We start from the raw sequence: 17,933 nt of genomic DNA, 5'->3' as shown, positions 1-17,933 counted from the left end.
CTTTGCACCCCGCTTTCCACCCCCCACCCCGAACCCCAAATCCCCCGGCCCTTCTCCCACCTCCCCTGCCAGCGGCGAGGGCTGCCTGTGCCGAGCCGAGTCCGGAGTGGGGACGACACCCACCAAAATGTGGATATTCCCCGTTTCGGGGGGGGGTTCTGCTCTTTCTTTCTCTTCTAACAGGCAGATCTTTGGTGGGGGGCGATGGCGTGTCCCCCCCGGTCACGGAGAGGGCTCCATAGATGTGACAATGACCGTCCGAAAAGCCCCGTAACCCTGCGAGGGGACCGAGCATCGCCCGATGCTGCAGCCCGGCTTACCCGGACGGCCCAGCTCCCCGTAGCCCCCAAAAACACGGAGAGGAGGAAAAAAAGCTCCAGTTTTCTTTATTTTCCACCTCCGCGAGAAAATAGCATTAAATATTCCCGCCGATTTGCGGCCTCTGCCTTAAAGTCTACTCAAAGGGTGAAAGAAAAGGTGCGTTGAATACCCAGCACTGGAAAGGATGGAAGGAGACTAGTGTAATGGAGAAGCCAATTTTGCATATACTTGCCTTCTTTTAATATGAAGGGATAATTAGACAGTAATTTAGGCAAATCTATGCTCTGCGGGATAGAAATCCATAGAGATATTCAATCAGAATTCATACATAGGTGTAATATAGCAATGAATAAAGATCTATGTGTATTTATGGTGTAAGAATACTTCTGCACAGAGTTGCCCGTGCTACAGACTCACAATTTTCTAATAAATATGGAAAGAAAGGAAGAAAGGAAGAAAGAAAGGAAGAAAGAAAGGAAGAAAGAAAGGAAGAAAGGAAGAAAGGAAGAAAGAGAAAGAAAATACAAGGGAGGGACCAGAAGGAGGGATTAGATAAGAGTCCGATTATTGGACCGATTTTTAATTCATAATTTATCTGCTCTCAATACACGAGGTATTTTAAAGCCAGTACCTTATTAAAGGAGAACTCCGGCTACATCAATTTATGTATATATTCATTTCAACTGAATATGGCACCAACAAAATACTCAACCCTCATCCCCGATGAAGAAAAAGATGCGAATATCGTTTTTTATTCTGCAGGGGAATAAAGGAGCCGCGCTGCTTGCAGGGGGCATAGAGTAAAGCAACTTATTTAAAAGAGTTTTTTGTGCCCCCGTCCCTCGGCTTCTCCAACTGAAAATAAGAGGTGGATGCAGGCGAAGGGCTGATTTTATAGGCGAAGGGCCGTGAGTGCATAGGGAAAGGCAGGTACATACATTAGCTCCATAGGTAGATGGAGAGGGGTGGACACAGGCGTTTTCCACCGCTATACCTTCCACTCCTCCGCCGGCAGCATTTATCTTCTAAAAGCTGGGTATACGTTTGGAAAATGTCACCCGTGAAGCAGCTGAAGGATTTTGTTTCATTTTATTCTGATTAATGCGGGGATGGAAGAGAGAGCCCAGCGCCGTCGCGCCCTCAATTGCGAATTATTGAAGTTTATCCCCATAAACTGTTGAGATTCGCCTTTGATCAATGGTTATCTGAGGGAAATACATCTAGGTGCTAGCTGTTGTGGAAAAAAAAATATTTAAAAAAAAAATATCAAAAAGGGGGGATGCGGGAGCCAAAGTATTAAAGTGCAATGCTTGGAAATGATTTCCTGAGTATTTAAGGATTAAATACCACGCATGCAAACGTGTGTGCGGTTTTAATAAGGCTGGGGAGGATTAGCCGCCCACATTCTATTCTGAACTTTGCATTTCGGGGCTATTTTGCTAATAAATGGGTTACCCAACAGAAAACACATTTTCCCTGCCACAATTTCCGACTTTTTACACAGTTTTGCACATTTTAGTGGCGCTGCTAAAGTTATCAAGAGGGAATGTCTGGCGAATAAAGGAATTTCTTTTTTTTTAAAGGTTTGGGTGTGCTTTATATGTCTTCCTTTGTGTTTAAATAAGTATTTTTAGAGGTTTGAGGGGGGGAAAGAGAGGGAGGCTGTGGAATAGAAATAGGTGTTGCTTAACGAGCTCCTCTGGGTTTCCTGTCTCCTCTAAGCTGAATTTCACAGCGGCTCTAGGAGCGAGTTTAGCACGCTGTGAAGTTTTACTTGAATTCCCCAAACCTCGCCGTTTCACATGCTTCAGCAGCTCCCTGCAACTGAGCTGTGCAGAGGAAAATAAAGTAAATAAATAGATGGAAACACACAGGCATTGATATTCCCCCGGCCTCAGCTCTCCCTGTGGAGAAGGTGGGGAAGGACCCGTGGCTGATGAGAAAATAAAAACAAGTGGGAAGGCCGACTGGCGAAGTGTTAGTTATATTGGTTATTATTAAGCCCAACTCTTCTTAACGCCTCTTCGGCATCGCTTCTATTCGAATCCGACACCCGCCGCACATTTTTATCCCAGACAGTCCCAGCCTTGCCTGCGGTTGGGAAGCATAGTTCAATCTACTTTTATCTTGATTAAGTCCACATGATTTTGAACTTGCAGCTCAGGTCTAGAGAGATCTAAGTCAATTCCTCCCCCCCCCCCCCCTTTGAATTGTTCACAGCTTATATAGTTTTCTTTCGCAGCCTGGCATCCATCCAATTAAACGTATCTTTGCCATTTGGGGACAATAACATTTTCCAAGCGCTTCCCACTTGTAGCTATTGTCTCTCCCTTCAGATTTCCCGTACACATACGCGGTGTCTAGTAATCTGTTTACTGGCCTGAGTTTCCTCTCTTTCTCTTTTTCTTTTTTTGAAGTCCATCTGAGGAAGCAATTGTATTACCGTCGTGGAAGGGAGGGAAAAATCACTTTGAGAACATCTGATAGGCCAAAGTCAGGAGACATCAGAAGTTGGAGCCTATTTAGCAAAAGCACAGCACATCTCTGCAGCTGCTGGGAGCTGCATCTGCTAAAGAAGTGCTTTTTGCACCCACTCACAATGCATTTGCAGCCCCGAGTGAGCACAGGTTAGCAATGCAGGTTGGAAAAACTCCTTTCTTTTTTTCCCCCAAAAGCAGGAGGCAAAGCAAACTCTGAGCAACTGGCTGAAATAGGGAAAGATTCAGGGTCTAAATTATGCATCAGATATCTTGAGAGCACAGTAAGTAGCAATGAGTAACGTGGTAAGCCAGGTTGGTATAAAATCTATTCTCTTTTTGTTTCTTATTCCTTTTTTTTCCCTCCCCCCCGCCCTTCCCCCCCCCCCCAGTCAATAGTTTCCCTACTGTACGGGCTCGGACAAAGACTTCTTTATGGCAATACTTACAAAAAAAGTTTTTGACCGAAGTTGTGAGGTTGCTAACGAATTTACATTGCGTTCAGATAACCCCAGCTCGGGGCGGGGGGGGAAGGAAAAAAAAAAATCTTCTCTCCCCAATGGGAGAAAAAAAAAATAAGAGGAATGATTTATTGAGAAGAGTTCAAGTATAGGATTAACCTAAATCAAAATATAACTTCAGATGTTTACACAGATCAGCTAAAGCCAACTTTCACAACCCCAAGTTTTTGATTTTGGTACAATTGCTACAACGTTTTTTGGTCACAAAATGCCTCTAACATCCCCTTAAAATTCATGTTAGTAACGCAAAACACATCTTCCAAGCCTTGAGCCTATTTGCCTGCTGAAAACGCTGTTAAATGTGTTAAGTGTTTGCATTATATCAGGCAAATGAGTGCGGACTCCGGAGCAAGGGGGGGTTGGCTGGGGGGGGGGAGCTTGGAATTTTTTTTTTTTCCTTGCACTTTGCTTTTTCTGCTGGGGCAATTTGGGTAGAGAGAAGTCTCCGGTTGAGATGCCAAAGATAAAGCTGGGTATTTATAGATATAATTGCAGAAGAGTCACAAGGAGCGACGAGCTCCGTGCTGCCGCCTCCTTTTCCTTCCCTCTGGCTGAGAAATAATTAAATACAGGGGAAAAAAAAATCTTCTGGCCGGGGCAGTTTCATCTTATGCACACAGCCATATCAAAATCAACAAAATCAGACCTTTCCTCCCGCCTTCTCAAGTTCCCCTAGACAGTTTTTTTCCCTCTTTAAAGAGTACAAATACAGCTTTTCTTTAATTTTCCCCTCCACGCTCTAACCGTTCCCACTCGCTAGGAAATGAAGCAGGTTTAAAAACTGAAGAGGTTGAAATGCTCTGGATGCTTTAAGGCTATGCCTTCCAGTTATTTGCCTTTTTTTTTTTTTTTTTTTTTTTAAAGGGCAACCAAAAGGAATGCGAGCCGCCAGCCCTCATTCCGTTTTATGGTGGTCACTTTGGTGGTCAAATTCAAGTGCTGTGACTCCACAGCTGCCTCTTCTCTGCTTCCTTGCAGGAAGCAGGCAAATCCTATCCTTTAAACTGGATTTAAAAACCAAAACGACACCAGGGCTTGGTTTAGATGTATTTACCTACGAAGAGCAATAAATTATTCACGCACCTAGAGGAGAGACGGCGAGTTTTATGCCACACGGATTTTTGTCGTTTGCTGTTGTGTTAGGAGGTTTTTTTTTTTTTGAGGTGTATGTGCTTTGTTTTGGGTTTAAGAAGCTGCTTGGATATTGTTTTTTCAACAACACGCTTGAATTCCTCCCCTGGATGCAAAGCTTCCTGCCTACAGGCTTCCTATGGAACCTAGATTGGAATAAATGTAACACAAAATCTATATTTTAGAGCCTTTTCCCTTTTAATCGGAGGGAGAAGATCCTCCACGCAGGTTGCAAACAGGAGGAAATTGGGGAAAAAAATAATTACACTCATAAACAATAGCTTAACATTATTAGTTTGTAGTTAGTATTAATATTGGTCCATAAAAAGCCAAGTTAAAAGATCGCTGACACTTTAATTAAAAGTTTTGCCCAAAACGGCGTCCAAGTCATAAAACAGGGCAGATTACAAACCTGAAGAAATCCATCTCTGCAGCCAGAGTTCTTGTCCCTGTATATATATATTTGTTTTCATCAGCCAAACGGCGCATTAGAGAGGAAAACACAGCTCATGTTGGAATTACAGACATATTTATATGTGTGTATATCCCTGTCTCCTCACATACGCATTCAGAGAGACTCACACGCCCCGATCCTTTATAAAAAGGGTTTTATGAGAACGGCTCTTCAAATAGAAAATACAAAGCTAGAGGAAGGGGGGGGGAGAAATCCAGAAATTAATGAAAATAAATGATCAGGAGGGCGTTGTTGCATTAGGGGGATGAAGAAGGCTCAAAGTGAGGAAGAGCAGACAATCTTAGCATGTGAAGCCGCCATGTTTCCCTTCAAGATTTCCTAATAAATACATAAAAATCCGGGCACACCGCCTGATAAGCACTATAGTTTGGAAAGCTCTACTGAAATACCCACTGTATTTTTTGCTCAGGCATCTTGAAATCCTTTGCTCTCTGCTCGGCTGCAAGGTAGGGACTTGCGAGGCTGTTTTCTTCCATGAAAATCAACTTTTTTCCCTTTTTTTTCCCCTTGCATTACTGCAGAATTGCAGGATACTTATATTTTTTAGCAGAGGCTGCAACCTCCGTCCGGTTGCTCGAGGTGCGTTTTCCTTCCCATTTCTCTACACCTCGCCTAGGAATGAAGCAAACCCCCCTGGTTAAAATGCAAACAGCAGGTTGGGTGGTAGCAAATTCAATAAAATGAAAGAAAGCAGAGCGAAGTGAAAAAGGAGCTGCCCAGGGATGCCCAGCTCCAAAAGGGACATCCCCGAGCAGGGCTGGGACCCTCTGATGCTCCTTTTTGGCGGAATTGGTTATTTTCGGGTGAGTTTATGCATTATTTTTTCGGGGAGCAGAGCGAGAAGACGGCAGCCGTGGAGGCTTTTTCTGCTCCTAAGGCTCAGTGCTCTGAGGCTGAGAGTTGCCTTTTTTCCTTCTTGCTGTCTGAATTTACTGCAACTCGATTTGACAAGATCCTCTCTATAAAAGCGTCTCACTCTCTCCTGGTGCGTTAGTTTTGTCCGGAGTATTCAGCCCACCACCAAATAGATCCCATGATGGAGTTTAGTTCGGGTTTATGTGTGGACAATTCAATATTTTTGTTTATTCTTCCTTTTACTGGGCGTTTTAAAAGGGATAATTCAAGGGGGGAAAATGCCTAAAGTGGCATCCTGCAAAGAAAAGGATAAAAAAGGGAGGGATGCGCTGCAGTGTTTTCATTCATAGATGAAAGCAGCCACCTCTGCTCGGCAGAGAAACGTTTTCCACCTCAAGCAGATGATTTCTAATCCAGGTGAAAACCCGATTAGCGCCCAATTGTTGCAGGCAATTTTGTTCCTTCAAGACTATTTAAAGGCAGTGGGGATAACCCCTCGGAGCCTGGTACCGCGGAAGTTACGCGTCCTTCAGGTGCACCTTTCCGGAGGGTTTGCAGAAGAGATTTTTTTTTTTTCTTCCCCCAGATATTTTTTTTCCCCGCCTAATAATTCTTTGCAGAACTCGCAAAATATCTGGCAGCACTTCGGTATCCCTTTTTTTTGGTATGAAAATGCAGGAGGACAGAGAAAGAGGAGGCTCCCGGGGCACGGGATAGAAGACAAATGACTTTAATAAGAATATCTTTTTTAATTCAGCTGGAAGAATAAATGATGAGAGTATTGCTGAAAGTACATTCATTGATTGACAATAAACAATTGCATTAAATATTCAATATGCCACTCACGTAATAAATATTTAACCAAACATTAAAGGAGGTTTTCGAATATTTATTAGACATTGACTTAATTCATTTGTTCTATTCCTTGATATATCACTAATTCGATATCAAAAGTCATTAAGCCAGGCCTGCTTTAACTTTAAAGTTGGAAACTTTACGCGATCCCCCGCACACTGTCATTGCTTAAATGGTATATTCTCCATAAAGCATGCCAACTTGCTTGATCTATAGTTGATGTGCACATAGAGATCAACATAATTAGCGTATGTTAGAAGCTTGTTAATTAGCACCAACCCCCTCACTCCCAGATAGAGAGATAGATAGAGATTTACTTATAATTCAGCAGCCCAGCTGTAGGAAGAGCTAGGCATTCCCGCCTGCAGCAAGGTTTTGAGAAATGTTGGAAAACTTACTTCTGCATCTCCAGCGATTTTATTGAGCTACCTACAGGCTATGCAGGAACACTTCTAAGGATAGAAATAGCCATAATAATCAATTATAATAATCAGCGTAATTAAAATATTTTAAAAAGGGTGGAAAAACACCGTTCGAGCTCCCTAAGACCCTCCCTCTCCCCCCCCCCCCGCCCCAGCCCAAATCGCCCCCACCCCATCTCCAAACCCTGCTGAAAAGCAGCAAGCAGAATCCAAATAGGAAGGAGAGGAGGGAAAAGGAAGGGGGAGAAAAAAAAAAAAAAAAAAGGCAAGGGAAAAAAAAAAGCAGCAACTTCACAAGCCGCCCCTTGTACTTGTTCTGCTGTGAATGCTTACAAGGGGTGTGCCTTCAGGAAAATGAATACAAATCTGCAATTGATTTTCATAATGTTTCTGCGGTGTTTGCAAACCAATCGTTTGAACCTCTGAGATCTTACCTAAGTGAACCACTCCTACGCATCTAAGTGCTCCAAACTGATATATGACAATATCTACTTTGGATCACGTGTCCTCCGGAGCGACTAAGACGGATAGCGCGTCATCTCGCCTTCCCAAATTTTTTCCCCTCCGCACATCGGATCCAAAACATCTAGCTATAGGAGCAAGAAAAGGAGAAAGATGTTTAACTCGGTGAACCTGGGCAACTTCTGCTCCCAGTCGCGTAAGGAGAGGAGCGCTGAGTTTGGAGAAAGGGCAGGTTGCGCTTCTAATCTCTACCTCCCCAGCTGTACCTATTACGTCCCTGAATTTTCAACTGTGTCATCTTTCTTGCCACAGGCCCCCTCTCGCCAAATCTCCTACCCTTACTCCACCAACCTCTCGCAAGTGCAGCCCGTGCGAGAGGTCTCCTATGGTCTAGACCCCTCAAGTAAATGGCACCACCGAAGCAATTACGCCTCGTGTTATTCCGCAGAAGATCTGATGCATAGAGAGTGCATCCCGCCTTCCACCATGACCGAAATGCTAATGAAAAACGAGAGCGTGTACAGCCACCACCACCCCAGCTCCAACCACCCGGCATCGACGGGATTCTACACCAGCATGAACAAAAACACTGTCTTGCCCCAAGGTTTCGACCGCTTCTTCGAAAATGCCTATTGCGGGGCGGAAAATCCGACTGAGACCTGCCTGCAGAAGGGTGAGGGCAAAGTGGAGGCAGAGTCCCAACCCCACGCACTGTCATCCCGCGGAGAGCAAGGTATAGACCCGGAAGATGAGGAGGAAAACACAAACCCAGGGTCTTCAGCCTCGTCCTCTTCTGTCACCAAGGAAGGAAGCAAAAGCAGCAATTCGAGTAGGTAGAGCAGTAAATGGAAAGGTTAAGGGACTAGCCCGTGTGTTTTGTCGGTCAAATTTTATGTGGAGTTTTATAAGCATTCAAAGGATTTTATTATAACCTACAAAGCTCTTTCTTCCAACGAGAAGAATTTTTACGATGGGAAAAGCTCTTTGAAAAAAATGGAGATGTTAGGCGCAGACACAGTATCTTAGAGTCTGTGAAATTTTAAAAGCACACCATCGTGACAAATATTAACTTTGATCATGAACTTACATGAGCATTTTAAAAGGATTTGGTCCCGGGTTGCTGAGGGTAAAAGGCAATTGGGCAGAACACTACTTTAGCTGCCTGTGCTTTCTTTTAGGCATTAAGATGCATGCAAAATGTTTGGGGCGGCTTTTTTTTTTTTTTTTTTTTTTTTTTAATTAAAACTGTATGTTGGGTCTTTTCTCTTGGTGGGGGTGCAGTGCTAAGGGGGAAATCTGCCGAATTCGCAGGCAAAGCTGAGCATTTTCTTCGACTTTTCTGTTTAAAGTGGCATTTCTCCTCCTCCAAGCCTAGTGGAGCGTCTAGCTTTTGTCAGGAAGGGCTTTTACTTACGTGGTTGTTTGCTTGGGTCTTCTGGGGTTTTTTTGCATGCACTCACATTTTCTAGGCAGTCTTAGAGGAGCTTTTTTAAAGGCTGAATCCAGGCAACTTTGCAAGTTAGCGTTCAGCGTGGGGCTCTTTTGGGAAGAGGGGAGGGTTGTTTTGTTTTCCTATTTGCTTTCGTGATGCAAGTCCCCTTTTGCAGCTCAGATGCTAAGTTCTCTTTTACTTTGATTCCTTTTTGCGTGTGTGGCGAGGACTGGAGTTAATCAAAAACTTATGCGGAACATAATATCTAGTTCCTCTAATTCCAACCTTGCTCATGCTGTTTCTATACAGATAACAGATTTGCAGCTGAGCGTGGGTTGGGTTTTTTTTTTTTTCCTTCCAGCCTCTCTAAACCCTGCTCCAGCAGCCTGCTGCCTCCAGTCCCAGGCTGTTCTTTATTTAAAAAAAATAACCGATCTGCACCGAAAATGTCTGCATGTGCCTGCGTTAAGCCCCGTGCAGTGGGAAAATAATTACACCACGGTCCTTAAGACCCTGTGTAACCTCACCTCTGCTACCCCTAACAATAGGCGAACTGCTGGAAGATATCTCCCCCTGCATTAATAACTGGAGTTATTAAGCTGCTCCTATCTATCTGGTCAGCTGTGAAGATGAGTCTGTGTCTTGCATTTCTTTAGGATATTTACCCTGCCTTCTGGTTCTTTTAAGGTGCTCCCAGAACGAGGAAGAAGAGATGCCCCTATTCGAAATTCCAGATCAGAGAGCTAGAGAGAGAATTTTTCTTCAATGTCTATATAAACAAAGAAAAAAGGCTCCAGTTGTCTAGGATGTTAAATCTTACTGACCGACAGGTTAAAATTTGGTTTCAGAACAGAAGAATGAAAGAAAAAAAATTAAGCAGAGACCGCCTGCAGTATTTCTCTGGAAATCCCTTGTTGTGAACATCTTTTGAAATCCCCTCTGCTGGCGAAGTGTATGTGTATTGAGGAGGAACAGTTGCGAGCATGGGTTTGCCCTTTGAGTCGACAAAGCAACCTCAAAGTTTAAGCCTTTTCGTTACTTATATTTGTATGTCTGGGACAGTGCTGAGTAACAAAAGGAGTGAGATTTTCTTTCAGTTCCCGCTTCAAGGACTTGAATTCCATGAACGTTTTATTTAACTTTTTTTTTCTTTTTTTTTTTTCCCCCCTGAACAGGTTGGGATTCCCTCTTTTTTATTATTATTATAATTATTATTTTTATTGTTATTATTATTTAGGCACCCTGTCCATTTGAATAAATCGCAGTGCTATGTGTTACTATCACGGTGATTTCAGTATGCAGCTGTGTTATCACAAGAGCGGCCAAAGTCTCCCTGTAGGATCAGATCCCTTCATCTGGGGTGAGTGTGCGTGAGTGTGCGTGAGTGTGTGTGAGTGTGTGTGTGAGTGTGCGTGAGTGTGTGTGAGTGTGGATGCACACACAGACGTGTGTGTCCTTCTCTGTGTGTGTGTGCACATTCACACCCAGCCCGCTCATCTATGTTCTAAGGAAGATCATTATTTCCACCTCCTCCATCCACCTTTTCTATCTAAAAATATATATATGCATATATATATATGGGAGTGTGTGCATATATATCCATATATATATTCTCTGCAGTATCATTTCTACATTTGGAGTCGGGGGGGCGGGAAATCCAGGCGAAAATACATTTGCAATAACTGTCTCTGGAACGGTTTGTAAATAAATTTCGTAGTGCTTTTTTTTTTTTTCTTTTTTTCTTTTTCCCTGGAAATGGGAGACGAAGAACAACAAGAGAAAAAAAAAAATGAAAAAGGATAATAATTAAAAAAAATTCTTTGTGTATGTAAAGTGAGTCCCCGGGATACTCTGTGAAATTCTGTGGCAAATAAAGACATTGCAAGCTGTTCTACATTATGATTTTATTTGACCATTTTATTAGAATTTCCCCTCTTAAAAGCCTCTTTGCGGTCATTGTGGTGTGGGTTTCTTCTATAGGAGTTTAAATACCTGAATGCATATCAGAAATATCATCATCCATATTCATGGGGCTCACTGCAATCTGCTCTAATAGGACTGGTATTAATCTGAAACCTCCACCTTGGAGTACACGTTTGGTGTGGAGTTCATTGTATTCATCAGCGAACTGAAATTTATAGGATTTTTCTTGGCCCAGTAATCCTACTCTGAATTTGGCTCCAGATGTCTTTCGCTGTTTTCCGGTTGTAGTTAATCTTTCTGCATTTTCATGAGAACAATATATTAGTCTTCTTTTAAAAAAAAAAAAAAATGAATGAAACTCTAATTACACCGAGAAACGAGCTGCATTTCCATAAGTCAAGGATACCTTATACCTACAAAGCACAAATGCAAAGTCAAGTCCTTAAATTCCTCCTTAAGGAAAACAAGTTCAACTCCCAGGCACAGGGCATAAAAGTGATTTTTGCTCCCCCCCCCCCCCCCCGCCTTGTTTGCACAATGACTTTTTTCTCGCAGTGTCCGAAAGCAACACAACGTTTTCGAGGACAAAGGAATCCCGAAGATGCCGTTGGTGATGTGGTGCATGTATTTTGTGTAAATACAACAATTCGGAAGGGGGTTTGGGTTTTTTTTTGGGGGTGTGTGTGTCTGTGTGTTATGTTTGAGGTTTCCAATCTGGATGCTCTCCTGCTTTCTGATGTGGAGCAATGGGATTGTGCATATGGACGAGGGCGGGGGGGGGGGACGGGACACGGACACACACGACAAAGAGGGGGGAATAAAAACCCCCAGCAGCCAAGAAACAGCACATTCTATCCCCATCCATCGAGCGTGTTCTTGTAAAATTCTCATACTTGCTTTTAAATACAACCCTGTTGAATGAAAAACCCTTTGATGGTGTCTTCTGATTTTATTTGACAACGGTAGGGGAAAAAAAATCATAAACCCGCAAAAATGCTCTTCGTTTGCACCCATCCAAACACCCCTACGCACCCCCCCCCCGCTCCCCGCGCAATTAAATGCAAACCAACTTCAAGCTTTCGTGATAGACCCGTCCTAGTTACGCCACGATATGATCTTGAAAGGATGTTCGGAGGCATGTTTCTCATTAAAAGAGTGGGAAAGGGAAGAAAAAAGGGGCTCGGTGGATGGCAAAACGCTTCTTTATTTTCTTATATTTATTTTTGCAAAGCCTGCGAGCTGAAAGGACGCTTGTCCCCGGCCTAAAATCTCGCCTAAGCTTTACATTCAATAAACCAGGCGTAAGGAAGGGATTTTTTTTTTTTTTTTTTTTTTTTTTTTTTTTGCGGGCTGCAAAGTAAAATAGACAAGATGAAGATAGGAGCCATCTTCCTGGCAGATGTAGCTGCGCGCCGGGACCAGCCCGAGGAGGGGGCTTATCCTCCACCGCAAAAAAAAAAAAAAAGAAAAGGGGAAAAAAAAAAAAAAGCACCTTTCTTTAATGAGTGTTTGCCAAACCTTCCCAAGGTTAGGAAAACTAAAGAGAGGTGCAATAAGGTGAATATCGGGAGGTCAGAAGCGGCAGTTAATGCTCCGTAACAGCAGCGGCTGTCCGGACAAAAGCGGCTAGTCTAGACATTGTAATAAAGACTGCAGCACTAAACAGCTTAATTTTTCTTAATTACCCCGTCTGGCTAAAGGAAAAGACTTCCGCAGTAAATAGTAAACAAATAAGGGAGTCTTGCCCAGGGAATTTATTTTTTTTTCCTCTCTTCTCTCTCCCCCTCCCTCCCTTTCTCTCTCCCCCCCCTCCCCTTTTCCAAGGCTCCAGTTCAACTGCAGCACAATGAAACTGTAGGCCTAGTTCAAAGTTTTCGCGAGCTAAAATGGAATGCTAGTTGTAAAATCCAAGTTTATAGACCATGTGGGAGTTTACAGCAGCATTAAGCATCAGTGCCATGTAGGAAAAGGGCTGTTAATGTTCTGGGGAGGGGGGGGAGAAGGGGCTGGCGGAGGACGGGGAGGGGGGGGGTCACTGAAGATGCTTTGGGTACCACAATGGGGGAGCGTACAAGCAGAACAGGGTTGAGACATATGTATCTCGGCAGCCCAGTGTGCGTGCACCTATATGGAGGGTGACATATGCGGCAGGGCGAGGGGAGGGTCCGGCGCCGGGTTTTTGGGGCCGGCTCCCATTTAAGTGCAGAAAGCCCAAGATTGCCATGGCGAGGGGTTTTCCGAGGCGGGCCGGGGGATGCAGGGGTGGGAGTGAGACCCACAGGAAGAAAAATGTGAATATATGATGTCTTTGAACTTCAATAAAGTCAAGTCCATCACCTTTAACCCTTTTGTAATAAAGCGGAATCAGAGAGGGTCGCGGCTCCCCGGCCGCCCCGCCTCCAGGGAGCCGGGGGGGGGGGGGGACGACAGTCGGGGGGAGGGGGGCAGTCGGGGGGGGGCCCCCCACATTTTTCCCCCGACAAAAAAACCCAACCCCAACCCCAACCTCTAATTTTGAACCCCGCGTGGCGTTTATGATGCTTAATATTTAACTCAGCCGCGCAGCATTTAATGCATTTCGAAGCAGGTTTAACACACACGGCACACACTCTTTATTATTGTTATAAACCTTTTGATATCTTAACGCATGAAAAGTTTTTATAACTTTGTTTGGCGTAAAAGTTTTACAAGTTTTTCCTCTTTTTTTTTCTCCCCCTTTTTTATTTTTTTTATTTTTTTTTTTTTTAAATTCCCAGCACGCATTTAGGCTTTTCCATCAACTTTATTCCTACCTCGGATGTCCATCACAATAAAGCCTCCCTCATAGGCTGGGGAGCTCGCTCTGCGCTCTACGTTAATGACACCCAGACTAATTACGAAGGCCCTTTCCATGTGACGTACAAACACACCAACCCAACCTGTTTCCTATTGCTCCCTGGATTTCATACACAACATATTGGAAGCAGCTCTGGGTGACTTTGTTGTGAAATATTGCAGAGAGGGAAGGAGGCGAGGGGGCCGGCTTCTAATTGCCTTCTTGCGGGATAATAATGTTCAATTATGCTGGCTTCTATACAAAGCAAATTAATTCCGTTTTTGGGGGAAAAAAAAAGGAAAGAAAGGAAAAAAAGAAAAGAAAGGAAAAAAAGAAAAGAAAGGAAAAAAGAAAAGAAAGGAAAAAAGAAAGGAAAAAAGAAAAAAAAAGGGGGGGGAAGGAAAAAGAAAAAAAAAAGAAGAAAAAAAAGAAGCGTGGCTGGGGAGGGGGGATCTGTAAGAGCCGCAAATGCTGGATTAAAGTGTCCAGAGATCCTCGTTGTGTTGGACGGGGCTGCACACCTCCACGCACACACACTCACTTGCACCCACCCCACCCCACGACCCCACGCAGCCTCTCCCGAAGGTGCCAGGCCAGGAGCACGTAAACTTGACTGTGTGATAAGGCGAAACCTCCTTGGTGGCATGTAAATAAACAACTTCAGCTGAACAACTCAGCGAGAGCGGCACACAATAGCCGCGAGGGGAAATCCGTCCTTTTGACCATTTCCACTTTTCCTCACGGGTCTGACGTTGGTTTGCAACTTGGCCAGAGCTGGGATTTCGCAAAAAGCGAAGAAGAAAGCCAGTGGTTTTGGCAAGTGGACTCGAATCGACCATCAATTGAGCTAATCCTCGCCTGTGGATCCTAGGGTGAATTCATTTATTTGTGTACGAGGAACTTTTATAGGAGCAATAGCTGTTCCCGACGGAGAGGCAGGGCTGGGTACAGGCAAGCAGGCAGCAATCCCCAAGTCCTGGAGCCTTCTCCCAGGGACCCTGGTGGCCCATAACCTTGGCGAAAGGCGATTAAATTGGTTCTCCTGAAGCACCGCTCTGCCGAGGGGGGACCGGCGGCGAATTTGCTGCTGAAATATTGTAAAGCCACCGGCAAAAAGGAGGAGGGAGGGGAAGGGAGGGAGCGGGGAGGGGGGGAGAGAGGGAGAAAACTTTGGGGAAGGAATTGCGGGTTTGAGGCAAAGCGTTTGCAAACTTGCGATTTAGTTTTTAACCCCCCTCCAAAAAATATATATATAGCCCCCTGAAAATAAATAGATCCCCCCAAAATAGACACCCCCAAATAAATAGCCCCCCATAAATAAATAGCCCCCCCTCAAATAAATAGCCCCCTAAAAATAAATAGCCCCCCAAAAGGGGGGGGGGGGGGAGAGCTCAGGGCTGCGCTGCCCCTCCGCTCTCCGGGAATGTATTAAAAATATGACTTATATTATTTTCCCCCAAAATGGCGGCTCATTAAGGCCTGGCTTATCCGCCTTTCATAAAGTTGGGGGATACAGGGATGCACAGCATATGTTAGATGGAAGCACGTTTCTCTGCTTTTGATAACTTCTAAATTACAACATGAAACCACGAGAATGTGGTTTGCAACCTCATAAGGCTTTTTTTTTTTTTTTTTTTTTAATCTGGAGTTGAGGAATTAGGCTGGAACATATTGCTGATGGAGCCCATAAAAAACTTTATTCATTTTGGAAAAAAAAAAAAAGGGGGAAGACTTAATGTAAACATCACAATTGTTTATGTGCTACAAGTAGCAAAGTAAATTCGTTCGTTTTAATTGTTAAAAAGTGGCCTAATTCCTCTCTTTGAATTAACTGATACATGCTCAAGAAAATCTGCAGTCCTCTGCTTTAAAGATGTGCTTGATATAAACCGTATGTGACTGTACAAGTGACGGTTAAAATAGCCGAAACTCTCTGGGGTTTGCGAGGAGCGTGTGATTAAGCAAGCAGGAGATATTCGAGGTTATCTCTCAGGGTGAGGGCTGCAGGTATGGAAAAAAATATTTAAAAGATTTTAAAAAGGAGCATTACAGTGTTTTTTAAATAAAATTCTCTCCCTGCACATGTGTTTCCCAGTGCTCTCAACCTCTGCGGCGGTATCGGTGTTTAGAAGGCAGAGACCCTCAAATTTAAGCAAATCTAGCAAAATAAAAAGGTCAGGCTTTAGCTCCACTATCTCCAGCTTATTTCCATGCTATAGGCGTGAAATTTGTATTTCTTGAGATTATTTTTTTTTTTCCCCGATCGCTTCTTTTTCTTTTCCAAGGAGAAACGTGAGTGTTAATCGCCCGTCCTCGCGGCGTCTCCATATTCTGTTAAAATTGTGATTGAAACAATAATGTTTATTTTGAAGCGCTCACCAGACCGGCGTTGCCGCTTCAAAGGCGCCGGTTAAATTATCAGCGTTTTAACAAAGTTTGAAAGAAATCATTTTCCTATCGTCATACGTGAAAAATAGGAATTCTTTGAGGTTTGCTCTTAACTTGCAGGGCAGACCCACATTTTAGCACGTCCTTCATTGTTTTCAATTTTTTACCTTTCATCGTTACTCTTCTCCGCTTTCAACTTCACTTTTTTTTTTTTTTAACTTTATAAAAGGGGCTCTCCAAAATCCACATTGCCATCATCCGCCCCGTTATTTTGCAGCTTAAAAACCGCAGCGCAGCCACCAGCATTTCCCAGACCAAAAAAAAAAAAAAGAAAAAAAAGAAAAAAACCCCCACGTTTAATTTTCCAAATGTGCAATAATCCACGTTTCCAGAGCTCCCACCCGGACTCCCCTACCTCTGCTAGAAATAATTATATCTTTTTTTTTTTTTTTTTTTCCCCCCTTCGGGAGGGGGGACAATATTTAAGTTTGTTAACGCGGTTGGAAAATTAAAGGAAACATTTCAGCACTGAATAAACTCCTCCAAAATCCCCGTGTCACATCGTTGTGCTCTGTCACCCTGCCTGCTCTTGCTTATATATGAATTACACTTTCCAAATTTCGCCTTCATGATCAAAGGGAAAGGAAAAGGGTCCAAACTCCATCCAGTACATGGGTGCTATGTTGGGGGTAGAAAAGCTTGAACACAGTTTTCAATACCACCTCAAGGAACATAATATCATTCCATAATTCTTTGACTTAAGTTACTCAGAAAGAAGGAAGCAGGGTAAGAGGGATTGTAAAGTTTGATAGATTTCTTGTGGTGATAGTTTACAGTTTCTAAGCCAACATATAAAGGCGTGGGTTTTATTTTTGCATCGCTGTTATTGTACTCCAGTGTACTTTGTCATAAATCAGAATTATTTCCGCTACAACATGGGGCATAATACCGGGCAGAAATACAAATTTAAGGTAATCATTAAAGTGTTGCTACCAAATACTTCCTCGAAGCGAAAATGAATGTTTGTCATAAAAACGTAAGAAAACTTGGTAAAAAATACAATAGGCATAAGAAGCACTTTCTACACATAACTCACGGTTAAATAATTAGATTGAAAAGGGGACAGGTAAAATATTCCGGGGAAGTCTGAGAGATGCTTTGTCTTGGAAACTGTAGACATTTATATACTCCTCGGGGTGATGGGCAGAAGAGGGGGGCTTCTGGCATCCTTTCTCTCCCCCCCCCATCCTTTCGTCCCTGCCTAGCAGGGTCCTCGGCTTCCCTGGCATCCCGAGCGCTGATTTGGGGACGTTTTAGGGCAATTGCTCTGTCTGTGGCGCTGGGGACAATGGGAGGACGCGGGGACAGCCCCGCTCCGCACATCCCCCCCCCCGCCCCGGGAGAAGAGGACCCGTGAAAGGAAAGGCAAAACCCCACTTTTTTTTTTTTGGTGTGTCTCGGAGTTCATTGGGTAAAAACCCCCGGAACTGGCCCAAAAAGGCCAGGTTGAACCCACGGGGGTGAGGGGGAAGCAGCTTTCCAGGAACCGCGTGGGGATGGCAGCCCGACGGCGGCGGGGGATGAACGTCGGACGTGTATATGGTTCCCCTAAAAGTGTGTAAAATTCAAAGTAGGTTATTAAAGTCCTTACCACGGGTAGACTCTCTCCTTTAAAGTTTTAATAGCATTTGTTCGTATTTATTTTCTGTAATTAGAGTAAAGCATTTTTCCCAACGGGGGTTCCACTTAGGCTGATGAATTTTATTTCTCTTTCCATTAATGACCCATGTTTATCATACTTCTAATTATTTTTAACTTTAAACAATATTCGGTCTCCTGGAGACGCCTCTGTGCTG

General features: G+C 43.7%; 1 protein-coding gene across 1 annotated transcript; it reads left to right on the top strand.

Moving 5' to 3' along the window:
* The first annotated feature begins 7,672 nt into the window (after positions 1-7,672).
* Positions 7,673-9,871, top strand: HOXC11 (homeobox C11). The gene is made up of 2 exons (XM_050914131.1): positions 7,673-8,348; positions 9,639-9,871. Exons 1-2 carry the CDS (start codon positions 7,673-7,675, stop codon positions 9,869-9,871), a joined length of 909 nt encoding a protein of 302 aa, XP_050770088.1.
* Positions 9,872-17,933: the final 8,062 nt, after the last annotated feature.

Source organism: Gymnogyps californianus, unplaced genomic scaffold, assembly GCF_018139145.2.
Source record: "Gymnogyps californianus isolate 813 unplaced genomic scaffold, ASM1813914v2 HiC_scaffold_32, whole genome shotgun sequence".
NCBI classification, from domain to species: domain Eukaryota; kingdom Metazoa; phylum Chordata; class Aves; order Accipitriformes; family Cathartidae; genus Gymnogyps; species Gymnogyps californianus.
The sequence above is the reverse complement of the archived record's forward strand: the minus strand, read 5'-3'. Positions and strand labels throughout refer to the sequence as shown.

What these genes read in the sequence shown, in the direction of transcription:
- HOXC11 (XM_050914131.1), top strand. Translation starts at nt 7,673, where the DNA reads ATGTTTAACTCGGTGAACCTGGGCAACTTCTGCTCCCAGTCGCGTAAG. An exon ending in AAGCAAAAGCAGCAATTCGA is followed by an intron (nt 8,349 to 9,638) that starts GTAGGTAGAGCA and finishes GGTTCTTTTAAG; the next exon opens with GTGCTCCCAGAACGAGGAAG.